This window comes from Cnephaeus nilssonii, assembly GCF_951640355.1.
Source record: "Cnephaeus nilssonii genome assembly, chromosome: 19".
NCBI lineage: Eukaryota > Metazoa > Chordata > Mammalia > Chiroptera > Vespertilionidae > Cnephaeus > Cnephaeus nilssonii.
This window is the reverse complement of record NC_137090.1, coordinates 31,552,721-31,569,621: the sequence shown is the minus strand read 5'-3', so window position 1 is coordinate 31,569,621 and position 16,901 is coordinate 31,552,721. Positions and strand designations below refer to the sequence as shown.

Sequence of the window (16,901 nt, the reverse complement as noted above, 5' to 3'; positions counted from 1 at the left end):
GTGCCAGCTCTGAGTAGGTGAGCTCCCGGGACCAGGAAGATTGTCTTTTGCACAGGGCCCCACCAGGGCAGGCTTCAGGCCTGCACTGCCCAATACGGCAACAGCCATACGGCTATTGAAATTAAAATTCATTAGGATAAAACTTAAATTTCAGTTTCTCAGTCACACTATGCACATTTCAAGTGCTCCATGGCCACCTGTGGCCAGTGGTTCCCACGTTGGACAGAACAGTATGGAACGTTTCTGTCATCACAGAAAGTTCTATTAGACAATGTCACTTGACCAAGGTCTGATAGCTGGGTACACACATAAAGCACCTCCCAAGTCATCTGCTCCAGCATCCCGGAAGAGGGAACGAAGCAGGAATCAAAGGCCATGCCTGTCAGAGGCCCCGCCGCCGGCGTTGGAGCGGAGATATGACTAGGGGGAGGGGGAGAATCAAGCGTGTAGACAGAGCCCCTGCATCTACCCAGAAACTGGGAAACAACCACCGTCCCACGGCCACATCCATGCCCGTCCCCTCTCTTCATCCAGCAGAAAGGCATTATTTCCCGGAAACTTTGTGACCACAAACCAATGACCACAATCTAAAGCCAGAAGCTGAAATAATATTTAGATAACCCTAGAGAAATGGACCCCAGGAGGGCGATGTTAAAAAGGAAGAAGGAGATTATACACACACATCTGGCTACACGCATGTATGATGTGTATATTTGCCAGAGAGAAATCAGGGCCCCAGTCAGGAAGCCACGAAGGGTCGAGATCGCAGAGAACTCATCAACGAGGTCGAGGGGACAAATCCCACCACACGAAGACCAGCCCCAGAGGCCCCTGGGGAGCAACCCGGGGGTAAATCACTGAGTACCGACCACACCAGTTCTGAGGCGCTTCAGCACCAAGAACTCGGCAAAAGAAAACTGTCAGACTTCGTGGATTTGGATGCCTTCCCCTCCCAAAACAAACAAAAAAAGGACAGAGAGGTAAGAAACCCTGTTTTGTTTTTTAAATAAATATATTTGTATTGATTTCAGAGAGGAAGGGAGAGGGAAAGAGAGAGAGAGAGACAGAAACATCAATGATGAGAGAGAATCACTGATCAGCTGCCTCCTGCACGCCCCACACTGGGGATCGAGCCTGCAACCCAGGCATGTGCCCTGACCGGGAATGGAACCGTGACCTCCTGGTTCATAGGTCGACACTCAACCACTGAGCCACGCCGGCTGGGCAAGAGACCCTGTTTTAAAGTCTGACGTCTCCAACCTCCATTCCATGGCAACTTTCCGTAACTCCTTCCCCAGCAAACACTTGCCAAGGGCTCCCCCACGGCCAGGGGCTGTGCTGCTGGGCACACAGCCTCTCCTGGGCACAGGCCAGAGCCGTCTATGTGTGCCTCTGTGTGCGCAGGTGGGCGCTCCTCAACCACAGTCATCCCTGGGATAGCTTGGAGAAATCTCTCTAATGAGATGGATTTGCACGGACTAACAGAAAGATGAGATTACGACTAAAAACTGCACAAGGATATATATTCTGTGATCCCATTTTAGCAACTCTAACAAAAAAGGGAAACAAATATTTACATACCTTTTTATATATAAATAGAAACCATGTGGTGCCCTAGATTGGAAAAACTTGGTGAAATCCAAATAGATTTTAGAGTTTAGTAAATAGTCATGTATCAATGTTGTTTTCTTAGATTTGACAAGTATACAGTGGTAGTGTATGATGTTGATGACGGGAAAGTGGGTGAAGGGTTTATATGGGAACTGTACTCTGCAGCCTTCCTATAAACCTAGAACTTTCCCAAAACAAAATGGTTATTTAAGAAAATAAACAATGGTTGAGTCTTCTGCTCAGAAGTCCAAGGATTCTAGCTCTGAGGTCAACTTTGGAAAGCCTGGTTTTTCATGCTGTTTGGAACGCTGGTTTCTGAAATCTGCACCTATCTTTGATGGGTGGAATCAATTTTTACTGACAGCACACAGACTCCATCAGGGCCTGGGGGTGGGTGTCAGTCAGAGTCCACTGTCTGCATTAAAAAAATAGAACCACACCCTGGGGCCGGCCTTGAGGCCTGTGCCTGGGGAGCCCTCGAACCCTGGGCCCCAGTGCTGTGTTCCCAGACAAGTGCAAGGAGAAGCATGAGCAAGGAGCAGAACCCAGCAAAGGCAGCCCTGCCCGCCCACCCCCATCCCCTCCGCTGGCAGGGGCTGGGATGACTAAAGGAAACAGCCCTTCTCCCATCCTTGAGAATAGTCTGGCCCGGGGCCCAAGACCCATGTGAGATTTGAGGGGAAGTTGCAGAGCATCTTTTAGAAAAGGGTCTGGAGAGATTGTTTGGGGAAGTTGGTGTGACACTAGGCAATGACTCCTGTGGTTCCTAAAGCCAGGCAGAAGCTGCTGGCTGCCCCCCAGGCACCCAGGCCCACCCTCCTCCTGCTCCCCACACCCTCCCACTGGTGAGGATGCCCTCGTGTGGCCTTTGGAACACACAGGGGGTGGGAGGCAGGCACCTAGCCTAGCTCCAGTCGATGTGCCTCTACGTACGGAAGGGAAAAAGCAAGAGCTCTACTTGAAACATGTTCGTTTCCGAGCCGCCTCATGATCTCCAAGTCACTGGAGTGGTCACTGGGAAGCTGGCGATGATCCCTAACCCCCACAACCCTCAGAGGACTCTGCCCCAGTCCTCCAAGCTGAAGAACGTGCTGGCTCCCAAACCACATGCGGCTTTGGGGCTCTCCTGCCTGCCTGACCCCTGCATACAAAGGAGCTTGCCCCTCACTTACCACCCAGCTCTGACACATCACTCATGACCTGGTGACTCAAACATCACCTGACTCAGTGATGGGTCTGACTGGAGGACCCCTGTCCCGGCTGCCACCACAGGGCTCTCCAGGGGCCAAACAGCCCCTGCAGTGGCCTCCCATTCTGGTGCTGGCTTCTGCCCTGGGCACACCTGAGTCTCCTGCACACTTTGCATCTCTGGAGATCCAAGGGAACCCCTTCAAGGAGCTAAGTCACCTGCCAAAGATGTCTTACTTAGGCCCAAGAAGGGAAGTTAAGAAGGCGCAGGTTGGAGTCCAGCAGGCCTGGGCCTGAACTGTCCCTGCGATGAGCTCCGGGACCCTCGAAGAGCCTGTGGCCTCTCTAAACCCAGTGGTCCTCGTCTGTCAAGCAGGGAGGATGTTGATGAGATGTTGGGCAAGTCACTGCCCTTGTGGGCCCCGGTGTCCTCAACTGCGAGTTGTGAGAAGAACTGCTTTCCATCTCTGAGATATGAGGAGGGGAGGGGTACATGCTGAGGCTGGGCTGGGGCTAAAGGGACCATTCAATTCTCCATAGTCTCCAAGCCCATGGCTTTTAAATCTGTCATCATGGATGAACCAGTACATGTTCAGAGCTCCTTCCTGTATGGCAGAAAACTGTCAGGAGGTCAGTGGGTGAGGAGATGGATGGAGAGACATAGCTCACTGTGCATACTTCACAACGCTCAAGGAAACTCCATCTCACAGAGCCGTTTCCCTCAACCTTCACACTGGCCACCTCCTGCCTGCCAACTTCTTAAAGGCTGGCATATACCACAAATATGAGGGCCACTGGGGCCAGGCCAGGAGCTTTAAGGTGCTGAGAGCTCCCCTGTGGACCCCTCATGAACCCCCCTCTCCTGCCAGGGACAGGAACCTTTTATGCTGATGTCACTTCCTGTCCAGGAATCTCTCCTAGAGAAAATGCCTAAATATACAAATAGCTTCATAAATAATATTAACCACTGTGTTACAGATAATAACCAACGACTGGAATTAATCTCTATCTGGTCAACTATATCAGATATATTCAATCAAACATTATGCAGCCACTTAAAGAAAGGGGGGCTTACTGGTAAGTATGAGAATATGGGGAAAACTTGATTAGCATATCAAACGATAAGAGCAAAAATCTAAGAATGCTTATTCAGGATGGTTTAAACCAGTGCTGCCCAATAGAAATATAATGCAATCCACATCCTTAAATTTTCATTTTTGAGCAGAAGCATTTTAAAAAGTAAAAGTTCATTTTAACACCATTTTCTTCAACTTAATACATTCAAAATAGTGTCACCAACATGTACTAAATATAAAAAGTTATTAAGTAGTTTACTTTCCTTTTTTTGGTACCAAGACTTCAGAATGCAGCTCGGCTCAGCACATCTGGGAATTCATATCTTTGAAATTATAGCACGTCTCAGTGTGGACCTGCTAGGTGCCAAGCAGTAACAGCGACACTGCCTAGTGACTACCTCACCAGACTGCACAGGTCTAACCCATTAGAATAAGTGAAAGGACTTAAGTAATAAAATAAAATAAAAAGACTAGAAAGAAATGTCAAAATCTTAATGATCACAGACTTTCTCTGAGTGGTGGAAATATGAATGTGATTTTTCCTCCCTCTTCCTGTTTTTTTTTTTAAGTGTCTACATACAATGAGTTCGTGCTACTTTAGCACAATAGCAAGAGTCCATCTTTACTTTTAGAAGGAAGGGATTTAAGACCTGAATGGGTGCACTGCCCCTGCCAAGCACCGATGTATTTATGCCCACGAGAGCTGTCCTGTACCCGACACCTCGCAGAGGGACGCTCTCCAGGAATGCTAGCTGGTTAGTTGGTTAGTTGGCGGGAGGGTAGGTTGGTTGGATGGATGGGAAGAGGGAACACAGTGAGGGAAACAGTATATTATAGCAGTTACAGGAGACAATTCAACTCAGACCCTTGTTTCCAAAGCCCAAATCTATCACTTATGAGCTGCATGGTTTTAAACAAGTCATTGAACCCTTCTGTGCTTGGATTTCTTCAGGGATGAAGTGGCAATGGTGATAGTAGCTCTTTCACAGGGTTCGTGAGAACTAAGTGAGTTTATCTCTACAAAGCGTTTGAACACAGTGTCTGTCGCACCGCCAATGTTTCCAGAAATGTTGGCTGCTGTCCTTATGGTGAACCAATAAATGACCGGCGTGGTCAGGCTGTCTGACTTCTAAAGCAGTGGCACCCAGGACACAGGCTAGAGCCACATTTACCCTGGGTCCCCTCTGAGAGTAGACAGCATTGCCCCTCAGTCCTTGGGTTTGCATGTGGTCCCTTTGCTTGACTCACCCCATACCCAGCCCCGGCCCCCAGTCCCCGTGGCCCGCCTACCTGCGCCACCTCTGGCCTCACATTGAAGGTGTACAGCCAGTCACTGAAGCGAGGGTAGCTGTTGAGCTCTGAGGTCCTCTCACCAGGAGCCACGCTCAGCTTGCACTGCCGTTGCTTGCAAATATACCGGACCAGCTTTGCCTGCGGAGAGCCCAGAAAAGAAAAGGTGGTTCAGTGAGGGCACGTGCTCATGGCCGCCCCGAGCACGCACGCTGTAGGGGAGCTCTGGCAAACAGGAGCCTGCTCGATTCCCCTTTGCTGCCATGCGATGTACTGAGCAGAAAGCGGGGGAGGAAAGACCGGAGTAGGGCCTGGGAGAGCCAGCAGGAAACCTGGAAAACCACCCATAACCCTCTACCCAACCCAAGGGTAGCTGACATGCCTCAGGCTCAGGACATGATCCTCAGAGAGGAATGGGCAAGACTGGCCAGAACAGAGACCGGGGTTAAAACATAAGAGGACTTCCTGCTTGAGTGAGGGAGGTCAGGTTGGGGGGGCGGGGAGGGTTAGTAATTGATGATATGGACGATGTGGGGTCTGAGGATCATGAGTAACCTCCCACTTAGGATGCGTCCAGCCTAGAATCAGACTGCCTGGGTTGGGATCTGGGGGCTCAGGCACACCCTAGCCCTGTGACCTTACACAAGTTACTTAACACCCCACCCCCAGAAAGGCCTCAGTTTCCTCCTCCAGAAAACAGGGATAATAATAGAACCTCCCCGATAAAACAGACAAAACACTCGGTGCGTGCCTGGGCCATGCCCACTGGGCTACGGCAGCATTAGTAAGGGTCCATGACTCGCGCCCCACAACAGGCTTTCAGGACCCACACCCTGAAATGTATGCTTAAAACTTCAAATATAAAAAGCTTAAGTAAGGTCAACCTGACGTTCTCTTGGACAAATACCAGGCGCCACCTGGGTGGCCCGCAGTGTCCTGAGGAATGCAGAGGGGGCAAAATATGAGGGAGGGCACAGCCCAGGGCCAATTAAAAAGAAGGGCGGATTGACTCCAGTAGATGGAAATGAACGCACCGGCTTGGCTGAGATCAAGTGACCCCTGGACCCAGTGAGAACTGCCGAGATGTTGACCAGACTCCACTGGCCTCATATTGGTGACTTTCGGCTTCCCCAAGCAGCGAGCACCACCTTCAAAGTCTTGTACAGAAGCCCTGCCCTGGGAGCCACTTCCCAGTCCTCCTCCCCCTCAAAGGGTTGTGACGTGAATGCGCTCCTTTACCTCCCATCTGTATGTATCTCGGTACTAAACAGCACAGTCACAATACTAACAAGTAATTAATGACCATTGTAATTTTAATGTCAAATATCTAGGAAGGCTCCCGATTTCCAAAGAGGAGTTCTTGACCATTTTTGCACCAGGGACCCCTTTGGCAGTGCGGGGAGGTCCGTATTTCTAAGAATAATGCTTTGAAGTGCGTAGAACAAAACACTTAGGATCATAAAAGGAAATCGATTACATGTAAATACATGTCTCAAAACATGACTTAAGGTAGCGATAGGGCACTAGAAGCTTCCTTATTAAAGCGGTGGGTCTCCCGGTTATGATTAACTTTGAAGCTGTGCTATTCCAGGCGGCTCCACAACTGTAACGTGATATGGAAACAGCTGTGATTTCCACTGGTGACCGAGTCACACTGATTTGCTAAGACAACTGGGCCTTGTTGCCTCCGTCCAAATGGAACAGCACACTGAATTTCAAGTAAGGTTAATGAAAATAAAGGTAGTAACTTTCCACTCCAAATTCATGAACCCCCCGAATTCTCCCCACAGACTCCAGGGAAAGAACCCTTGTGGCTGGAGGGATGTGAGGCGTGAAAAGAGACCCATGATGACAACAAAACCATTGCTTCTGCAGCAGCCTTTCTGAGATCTCCCCCAGAAACCTGTTTGGTCCCAAGCTCACAACCTGCTAGACTCAGGGGCCCTGGCCCGCTCGCATGGTCCTGACCTCTGCTAAGTCCGGCTACCTTCAGAGGGCCCAGTGGCAAGTGAGGATACTTGCTAGAGAGGGAACACTGAGTCGGAACAAAAATAATTCCACTCAGCTGCACCGTTTCTATGAGTGAAAGCTAGACAGAGGCAAACCCACAGCTACTCTCCGTGCCTGCACTCCGGGCCCCTCGCGTACCAGAGCAGACATTACTAATCAGACATTCTCCGCCGAGGCGGGCAACTCCCAGGTTGCCACACAAGGAGTATCTTTGGTGTCCCGTTATGGGTCCTAAGCCCCTGGAACATCTTCAGAGCATGGAGCTCAGAAGTGTGAAGACACAAATGCCTCTTGCATCTTAAAGAACTATGTAGAGGTGCTCATGCCACATACCCAGACTCACCCCACTCTGGTCCATCCCTCCCCCAGTGTGACCAGAGGCCCCAACCTTCTTTTCTAGGCTCATCTCCACTCCACCCCTGGCCCACCCAGCCCTCCAGGTGCACATTCACCTAGAAAACACTATTTCCTATACTTTCCTACCCTCTGGGCCTCTGCTCGAGCTGTCTGCTCTGGCCAGAAGTCCTTCCCTCCTCCAGCCACAGCGTCCTTGGCCTTGCAAGACTTCCCTGGGCCTGATTAGAGTTCCTGTCTCCCCTTCCAAGTGGGCTGTCTGCGTCGCTATGGCAGCCCCTATCACAGCCGGTCTCAGAACAGAGCTTCTGAACAGGCATGAGCTCCCAAGGCAGCGGACATAGAACAGGCTTTGGAGTTCAAATCTAGGTTCTGCCATTTACCAGTTGTGTGACCTCATTAATGTTTCTGAGCTTGGATCTCTCCCCTGTACAACAGGAATGATAATAGCCAGCTCATTCGTGGTCCACTGGGAGGACTGAACTATAGTATGGGAACCCCCCAATGACTAGGCTAGTCACCCTATTATTATACATCAGGGCAGGGACGGTGTCTACTTCTCTGTGACTGTCCCCACATGCCTATTACTGCACGTGGCACACAACACGTGCACAAAAATCGTAAGGAAAGAAGGAGCCAAGGGAACACGCTAAAATGTTTTTCACAGCCAGGCCTTCCCTCCACTCCAAACTGCTCTCAGACCACAGCTTCAAAGAGCTGACTAAAGACAGGGCAATAAATCAAATAAGTCAAATTCTTTTCCACATTAACCCAAGAGGCCGGGCTGCTGGCACGAGCCGCAGCAGCAGCAGTGAAGGCCGTCGCCACTGGCACGAGAGTTTCCAGGGCCATAACCCTGGGAGCTGATTAATAACATCCATTCTGCACAAGACTTCGGCCATCACAGGTCAACATCAAGATCCGCCAATCTGGCCTCAGCCGTGAGCCAGCGTTTGGGGCTCTCTCTAGTTCAGCCCCCTCCGGCATGTCCTGCCCCTTTCAGCCACCAGGCCCTCTGCCCAAAGGTTCTCTAGGCTCAGCTTAGACATCCATTCCTCCAGGAGGCCTTCCCCAGGCCTCCAGCCCTGCTCCTTAGCCCCTCCTGCTCCTCCATCAGATCACAAATTAAAGTTCTTACATTTTACTTGTCTGCTTCCTTCTTTCGACTGGAAACTCCATGAGGCCAGGTGCCTGGCCTGTGATTTTTAAATTATTTTTAAAAATATATTTTTATTGATTTTAGAGACGGAGGATCGAGGCCACAACCTGGGCATGTGCCCTTGATGGGAATCGAACCTGGGACCCTTCAGTCCGCAGGCCAACGCTCTATCCACTGAGCCAAACCAGATAGGGCTTGCTCAGCACCAGATCCCCAGGAACCAGCACAGCACCTGGCCCGTGGTTGGCTATTGTAAACCTTTGTTGAGTAAATAAATGAACACATAATGTGTTTTTGTAGCCCCAGCAGGCACTTAACGTCTGCCAAAATGACAATGGAAAACAAATGCTAATGGGGCAAGTGAGGACTGCGAGTCTCCAACACCAGGGCGAGTTCCCCAGAAGAGGAGTGAGCAGTTGCTTCGTTTAGAGGCCGCGAGCGATCCCTGCTGGACAGCCCACAGCAGGCCTGTGGGTGGAGCTGTGCAGAACTCACTGCGCCCAGTGAACAACCAACCCATAAGCCAGGCGGGCACAGTCTGGTGACCCATGGCCAGCAGGCCTGGTGTCCTGTTGGCTGCCACCTCCCAGAGCTCCTAGGGAAGGAATGACACCTGCAGACCTGGGTTCTGCTGAAGGAGCAAAGCTATTCTCATTCACAACCTGTGGGGGTGCCGGGGCGCAGCAGCTCACATCTGAGCAAAATAAGGCCGCTCTCACTTTGGGGAAAGTTGGTCAGGGTCACAGAAGCACCCAGGGGCTACTTTCCCAGGGAAACTATGGTGGAGCCTGCCAGCCCAGCCAGGGGCCTGCAAGGGGACCTTTCATGAGGAGAGTCATTTTCTCTTAACCACAAAACCGCCAGATACAAAGTTTCCGAAAGAGAAAAGCACCTGGGGTTTCAGGGATGGGACCCGCAACAGGAGGGAGAGAGTCATCAGCACCCTGGCCGAAGGGGAGGAGCCTGAGCTAGAACCGAAGTCTCACCCCACCCCTGCCCTGACACTCAGCCTGGTTTACAGAAAGAGCAGAGGGGCATCAAGTCAGCCCACAAACAAGTGGGGGGGATTACCCATACACAGTACCCAGCAAGCACTCACTAAGTGTCCTAGGCTAAATGATGTAGCCTCTGGTCCCAGCTCTGACATTTAGATCAAGGATCTTGGGGGAAATCCCTCTTAGCTCAGCTTCAATCTCACCACCTATAAAAAGGGTATCAGGTTATGGAAGTTGGGGCCAAAGTAACTAATATAAAAGTGCTTGGAACAAGAAAAAAATACATTCAGGTCCGACTACGTTACTATTGGTTATGCCAACAAGTCCAAGAGGAAGCACAGATCTGTGAAAAATCGGCTCTCGAGACAGACAAACCTGGCCTCGAAGCCCCTCACCACCACACTCCCCAGCAGGACACAACCTCGACCTCAGTTTCCCCACCTGTAAAATGGGGTTGATCTGTTTCAAAGGGCCGTTGTGAAGATTTACAGAAGATAATATGGACGTAAGATGTTCACCCCATTCAGTGGTAGCTGCAGTGGGTGGCAACCTCACCAAGCTAAGTCTTCAGGTTCTCTTCTAACCTCCCTGGGCAACAGGGAAGATGTGGGATCACACCCATTTTAGAGACAGAGCTAAAGAAGACCCCGGAGGCTGGGTTGGCCTTTAGGACAAAGCTGGTAGAACTCACAGATTAAGTACGTTTATTTTAAAGGCATGAGGGCCGAGGCCCAGCTCACCAGTTGACTCCGGGGACCCCGAGACCTCCCTCGCCTCAAAGTGCTCACACCTCCACACCAGCACCAGAGGCCATGGCCCGAGTGGAGCTGCATGGACTCCAGGAAGGCCCCCTGCCCAGACAAGCACCTGTGTCCCTGATCTGGCATCCTGATCAACCTCAAGTGCAATCTGCCGCCTCTAGCTCCTCCAGCGTGACTCCCCAACAGGCCTCCCCAACGCAGGCTGCCGTGAGCATCACTTCCGTGGAGGTGAGGCCTGTCGGACATCCTGAAGAGCAGACACCTGTCAGATTTCCCGAAGCACATGCCACAGGAAAGAAACTTCCGCAGGAACAGGAAGCAGCTCCCAGAACTGCAAGGAACGCAGAAACACGCGAGGCCTCACACGTCTGCTCTGCTCAAAGCTGCCAAGCGCAGGGACCGCGGCCTCTCCTGGGGAGACTTTTGCCTCGTTACTCTTCCTGTACGTTGGGCCTTAACCCGCCTCCCTGTAGCTGGCACCCGCAGATCCCAGGTTCACCCTTCAGAGCACATCACGGCTGTCATAGGGACCCACGAGCCAGGCCGATCAGGGACACGGGGGTCCTCTGCAGCCACGGAACAGAAATCCCTAGGAGACGGCCGGTGTGCTGCAGCGGTAACTGCCCTGCCCCCAAAACGCTGGCTGAAATGGTCGTCTTGGCAGAAACCTCTCGCAGGCTTCCCGGGGCGGCTGGACAGCGGCCAGCCATTGTGCCGGACTGGCCAGGCGGTGCAGTGGTAATAACCAGACAAACATTCCACCTGGTGCACAGGTGTGCCCGCGCCTCCTGTTTACCATCAGCACCTGTTCTGACTGGTCGGGAGCCATGCCTACCGTGAGTTAACTGTTCCACCACCCCCAGTGGGAAACACGGGCGTGGCAGCCAGGCAGACCCAAGTTCCACCCCTGGTGCTATCACTTACCAGCTGTGTGGCAGTGGCCAGTTTGCTTTAACTGAGCTTACTCATCTGTAAAGTGAAGAAAATAAAATTCCCTGTGGGATTCACGTATGCAGTGCCCAGAATACACGAGGCGCGCACTGAGTTGGATGCGTTCGTTTCGGTCCCGCCCAGCCCACCAGCACGGCCTTGCTGAGGAGGAGAGGGCAGCCTTGCAGCCAGTGCTCTTTGGACTATGTCTTATCCAGGCTTCTGCACCTTTGCAGAAAGCACGTCTCTCTGAACAACTGACTGCAAACAAGGTCCGCTGCACCCTAAAACTTCAGTGCCCGGGATAAGGAGGTCCTTGCTGTGGGTGACCCCCAAATCCATGATCCAGGCTACGGAAGTGGCCCGATGCCATGACGTGTGTCACCTTAACCCTGACTCGGATGTGGGCTGCTGCAGGACCCTGAGCAGATTGTTACTCTTCTCCGTATCCCGGGTCTTTAGGTCTCAAGCAGGCAAGCAGTTCAGACCATGGGGCAGATGTGGCAGATGTTGAAGTACAGAGGGACAGATGAACCCCAGGTACAGGCAGAGGTGGACCCCGGATTCTCGTGTACAGCAGCGGGCTCTCTCAATCATGGGACTCTACGTCCATACTCTGCGGTCAACCCTCGTAGTGATGATGATCTCTTCCACTCATGCAGCACCTCATCACCTCTTTCCTTGGATTCTCAATGAAAACTTCAGGCGGTAGAAATTGTAGTAGATCCCTGACAGCCCAAGAGTGACGTTCCCACCTTCACACAACCCCAAAGCTGTCACCGAGTGTGTCATTCTCCCCACAAAACACCGTTACCTACACCTGAAAGCATCACAGATCCTTCTAGACTCTTGATGCGAAGGACTGTGCACTCAACAGCAAGAGGAGGAAAGCAGAGCTGTGGCAAGATGTGAGTGCTGGCTGGGCAGCCTGCTTGGCTCAGTCACTGGCTGAGAGGCACGCACCCACCCCGCACACAGGAATACGTGATTCTGAGTCCAGCCTCAGCACGTGACAAGGGTGGCTCGTCACTCAGGCTCACTCACAAATGGGCAAACCACGTGGGCTGAACCCATGAGACTTACAGCTGTGTTTTATCACCTCATCTTACAAGTGAGAGAACCGAGGCACCAAGAGCTTCGTAAGTTTCTCGAATGATGAAGGGGTTCGGGACTCAACGCTCTGTTTCTTTCTACCATACCTTCTCCCCAAAACGACTCCTGCTATCCACCCCCTAAGCTCCTCTAAGCTGCCCTGACCGGCACAAGCAGGACGGCAGGGGCAGGACCTACCTCTCTTGAGGCCTGACATGCACATGCAGCAATGCCCAGGCTGTGCCAGGCAGTGAGCCTCTGAAGAAAGGCTGCAGGCCGCCCCCCTACGCTCTCCAAACGTGTCCAGTCACTCAGTGTGCCGCTGCCGCTGGCCCTGGTTGCAATAACCCACCCTCTGGACTGTACCCAATCCCTGGCTCCAGACCAGCTCTAAATCCATTAAAACTAGCCGCCATCCTGCCTGGTACCTGGGGCCGCCGCTCCCAAGGAGATCCCAGCATGCATGCAGAATGAGGTGAGGCACCTAGACGGCCACTCCCACTCCCATCCCCTCTCCCTCGGTTTACTCGGTCCTCCAGCCAGCAGGTGCACTTTTTGGACCAGCCTCCAGGTCACCAACACCTATGGGACCCTGGCTCCCTCCTCCCAGGCGGGCAGCACTGAACTCTTAGCGCACACGCCACAGCAGTCTTTGCTGGTGCCAGGTCCCCGCCTACCCCATCCCAAACGTAGGAAGTCGTCAAAGCTCTTAGGACTTACTCCAGCCTTCCTCAATGTCCCTGAAGCTGCCGCGCCCCTGGCCCTGCTCAGGCCTCGGGGCTGGTCCCCCTCCTCCTCCTTCCTCCTCTGCAAAGCCGGAGTGTGCTTCAGGGAACTCCCCGTGAGCCCGGGCAGCTAAGCAGTCTGGTCTGGCTGCCATGGCCCGTGTGTTGCAAAATGATTTCTGAGAACGCAAGGCGGCCTCTGGAGGTCGTGAGGCAGCTAACAGTGCTACACACAGGCAGGGACCAAGCCTGCCCCTCCGCCCCGAGCACTGCCAAGCCCTGCAGGAACCTGGAGGGTACCAAGTGGGGCTGCCGTTTGAGGGAAAGGGGCAGAGCAAGCAAGAGCACCAGGGAAAGTGGGGCAAAGAGAGGAGAAAGTGGCCTCAATCCCCAAGCCGGGCCTTTCGCAACCAACCATCCTTCGCCCGTCTGTCTCGGTCCCGCTCCCGGGCTTTGCTGGGGAAGCTGCCAGACGTGTGCATTTGTGCAGAGACGATCTTCCCGCCAAGCCTCCATCAGCAACCCTGCCCTGACGTCAAAGCCGGAGTCGGGAAACCAAACACAAACAAACAAGCCTGCCCTGGACCACAAGTGGAGCCGTGCCCAAGGAGGCTGGGGTGAGAGGGCCACAGCTGGGAGCTCGGCTTCCCGCCCTTCCCCAGCTCCACGGAGGCTGTGGACTCCGAGCCTGACACCAGGCTGCAGGTGAGAGGCTCAAACCCAGGTGGAGACGAAACTGGATCAATGTTTGGTCTGGCTGAGGGTGTGAGTACCCACGGGGGCCAGCACAGCTATGGGTGCAGGAGACCTTGCCCCGCAGCCCTGCAGCGTGAGTTAACATCCACGCAATCAGCACCCTCATTAGTTACCACCACCCGAACGGCTCCGACACTAAGTATGAGAGGGCAGGGCAAGGAGGCTGGTGTGGCTGAGAAGCACGTACGAAGTTTCTGGGACAGATGGAGCTTGAGCCGGCCCAGGGTGGACAGCCAAGGTCCCAAGTTTCCCCAGCGACACCTGTATCCCATCTCGGGCTCCAGTGAGGTCATGAGACTGCACAGGAAAGGTTTGAGAGGAAGGCATTTCCTTGGCTGAAATATCCTCAGACAGCTCCCACTTGAGAACCAAGGCTGAGTGGAGTAAACGTGCTCCTTGGAGAGTCGGTGAATGACCGGGCTCAGGGCCGCCCTTCCAGTTCTGCTTCTTGCCTCTCAGTTCCATAAAAGCCCCCGAGACCCCAGGAGATATTTTCAGAGCTAGCGGTCCTTGGGGCTGTGGGAACAAAGTGCACTAAATCACGAGGAAGCCAGACACGGCTCTCCCCTCTCTGCCCTGGGTCTGAGTGCCTGTACGAGGGACAGGGAGAACTCTATCCGTTAACCATTTAGTCAACAAGTGATCAGTAAACTTCTTCCTGCTGCCGGGCACCGTGGGAGGCACAGCAGCGTGGTCACAAGCAATCCGGTGCCTAAGCTTGAGGAACTCACACAAGTGGGGGCGAGAGATGTGCCCACAGACAGACCTGACCAGAGGACTATGGGAGGCAAAGAAGGGGAGCAGGGACGGCCACCCTCCGAGCCTCCCTGACAGCCCCAGTGCTCAGTGCTCCTGCTGGGAGGCTGAGGGAAGGGCAGGTGTCAGGAGCCACGTGTCAAATCAGATCCTTCATTTGACAGAGCCTTTGTCCCAGTTCAAACACTCCACCTGCTGTTCTTAAGTTCTCCAGGCCCACGGAGCACAGCTTAGCCCTCAACCCCACAATTAGAAGCGGCAATCCCAGAGAATTCCTGACACTGCTCACCGGAAGGGCCCTGGATAAGTGGAGAACTAGGGAGAAAAAGGCAGAGCCACGCCTAATGGCAAAGGCAGACTCCTGCTGATGGACCCCCTCCCGGACCTGTCCTAAGGCCCGGTCCCCTGAAAGCCGCTAGAAGGAGGGGCAGGGAAGGTGAGGCGTTCAGGCTCTGATTGGAAAGCACCTGCTATGAACAGGAGATTATGCCAACGCTGGGGAGACAGGCCTTCCTTTCCAGAAACATGACTGTTTGCCTAGCAACTCGGCCCATCACAGTAAAGAAAAAAGGGCTGTGCAGAGAGCAAGGGGCAAGGGACAAGGGGCAAGGGGCAAGGGCCAGGTGAGCACCTCGGATACCAGGAGTCCATCACTGCAATGGCAAACTCCCCTGGGACATTGGGTGCTGGGTTAGGCGCTGTCATTATCGACCCGATATCTGTTCCTGACCTCTTCCTCACTTGCACTGATTTTGTTTGAGGCACCACTGTGGCCGGCGATGAATTGGTCTGAGTCAGTGGCTCTCAGTCCTGGGATGGGGTCCAGCATGGCTACTGCAATGTACAGGCCCCACTCCCAGCATCCCTTGAAGCTCGCTATGGGTGACAGTTCTGGTCAATGAGACGCAAGGATGTGTCCGCTGGAACTGCTGGGAAAGTGCTGGCTTTCCTCACCAGTGGGACCGTTTCCGGAAGCCTGCTGCCCACAGCCCCCTCCTGCATCGAAGATCAGCACTGCCAAGAGCTGTCCAGAGAGAACCACAGAGACGCCAGCATTGCTCTGCCGCTGAACCAACACGTGAGTCGCTTCGCTCCAAACACCTCGCTGTGGGAGAAACGTGGCCTAGTTGTTCAAATCACTTTTTCTGTTCCCTGCAACTGAGAGCAGCCCTTTCTGCTAACATTTACTAAGCCCACAGCGTTTCAAACTTTCTAAGCCTTCTAAGGCCAAGGCTTCCTATTGGCCTCCAAAGAACCTCTGAAGAGAGAAAAAGCCTCTTCTTGGGACCACGTGGCATCCAACAGCAATCCTCCAAAAGTCCTTCCAAACTGCCAAGAGCAGCTATGTTTTTGTTTGTTTTGTCAATCTTTACCCGAGGGGGGGGGGGGGATATATATATATATATATATATATACTAGAGGCCCGGTGCACGAAATTCGTGCACGGAGGGGGGTTGTCCCTCAGCCCAGCCTGTACCCTCTCCAATATGGGACCCCTCAAGGGATGTCCGACTGCCCGTTTAGGCCCGATGGGATCGGGCCTAAACGGGCAGTCGAACATCCCTCTCACAATCCAGGACTGCTGGCTCCCAACTGCTTGCCTGCCTGCCTTCCTGATTGCCCCTAACCACTCTGCTGCCAGCCTGTTTGCCCCCAACTTCCCTCCTCTGCCGGCCTGGTCACCCCTAACTGCCCTCTCCTGCAGGGTTGATCACCTCCAACTGCCCTCCCTTGCAGGCCTAGTCCTTCTCAACTGCCCTCCCTTGCAGGCTGGGTGCCTCCCAACTGCCCTCTCCTGCTGGCCATCTTGTGGTGGCCATCTTGTGTCCACATGGGGGCAGGATCTTTGACCACATGGGGGCAGCTATATTGTGTGTTGCAGTGATGATCAATCTGTATATTACTCTTTCATTAGATAGGATACCTCCAAAGCACAATGAGTAAGAATCTGAAGGTTTATGTGGCTTCTATTTGGTTTCTAGGACAAAGTTCTTTCCTTTACCCACCACTCACTTCTCTCCTTTTACTCTTGAATGTTAATTTCAACATAATTTTTGTAACACCTCTTGAAAAGGATCCCACCAAGTTTTTGATAGTCCACATGATAAAACTTACAGAATAATACAGCATGAGACTTTCATTCTCTCACTAACTTCTTCATATAACTGTAATTCCTCAGCCTCTAAAGAATGAAAAAG

General features: G+C 52.9%; 1 protein-coding gene across 1 annotated transcript in view; it reads right to left on the bottom strand.

The window, feature by feature from the left end:
• KSR1 (kinase suppressor of ras 1) overlaps positions 1-16,901 on the bottom strand; it is a 147,507-nt gene that overhangs the window by 52,009 nt on the left and 78,597 nt on the right. The window contains exon 2 of the mRNA XM_079799246.1: positions 5,166-5,306. Coding sequence (XP_079655372.1) covers positions 5,166-5,306 — 141 coding nt within the window. The remainder of the gene's footprint in view (positions 1-5,165; positions 5,307-16,901) is intronic.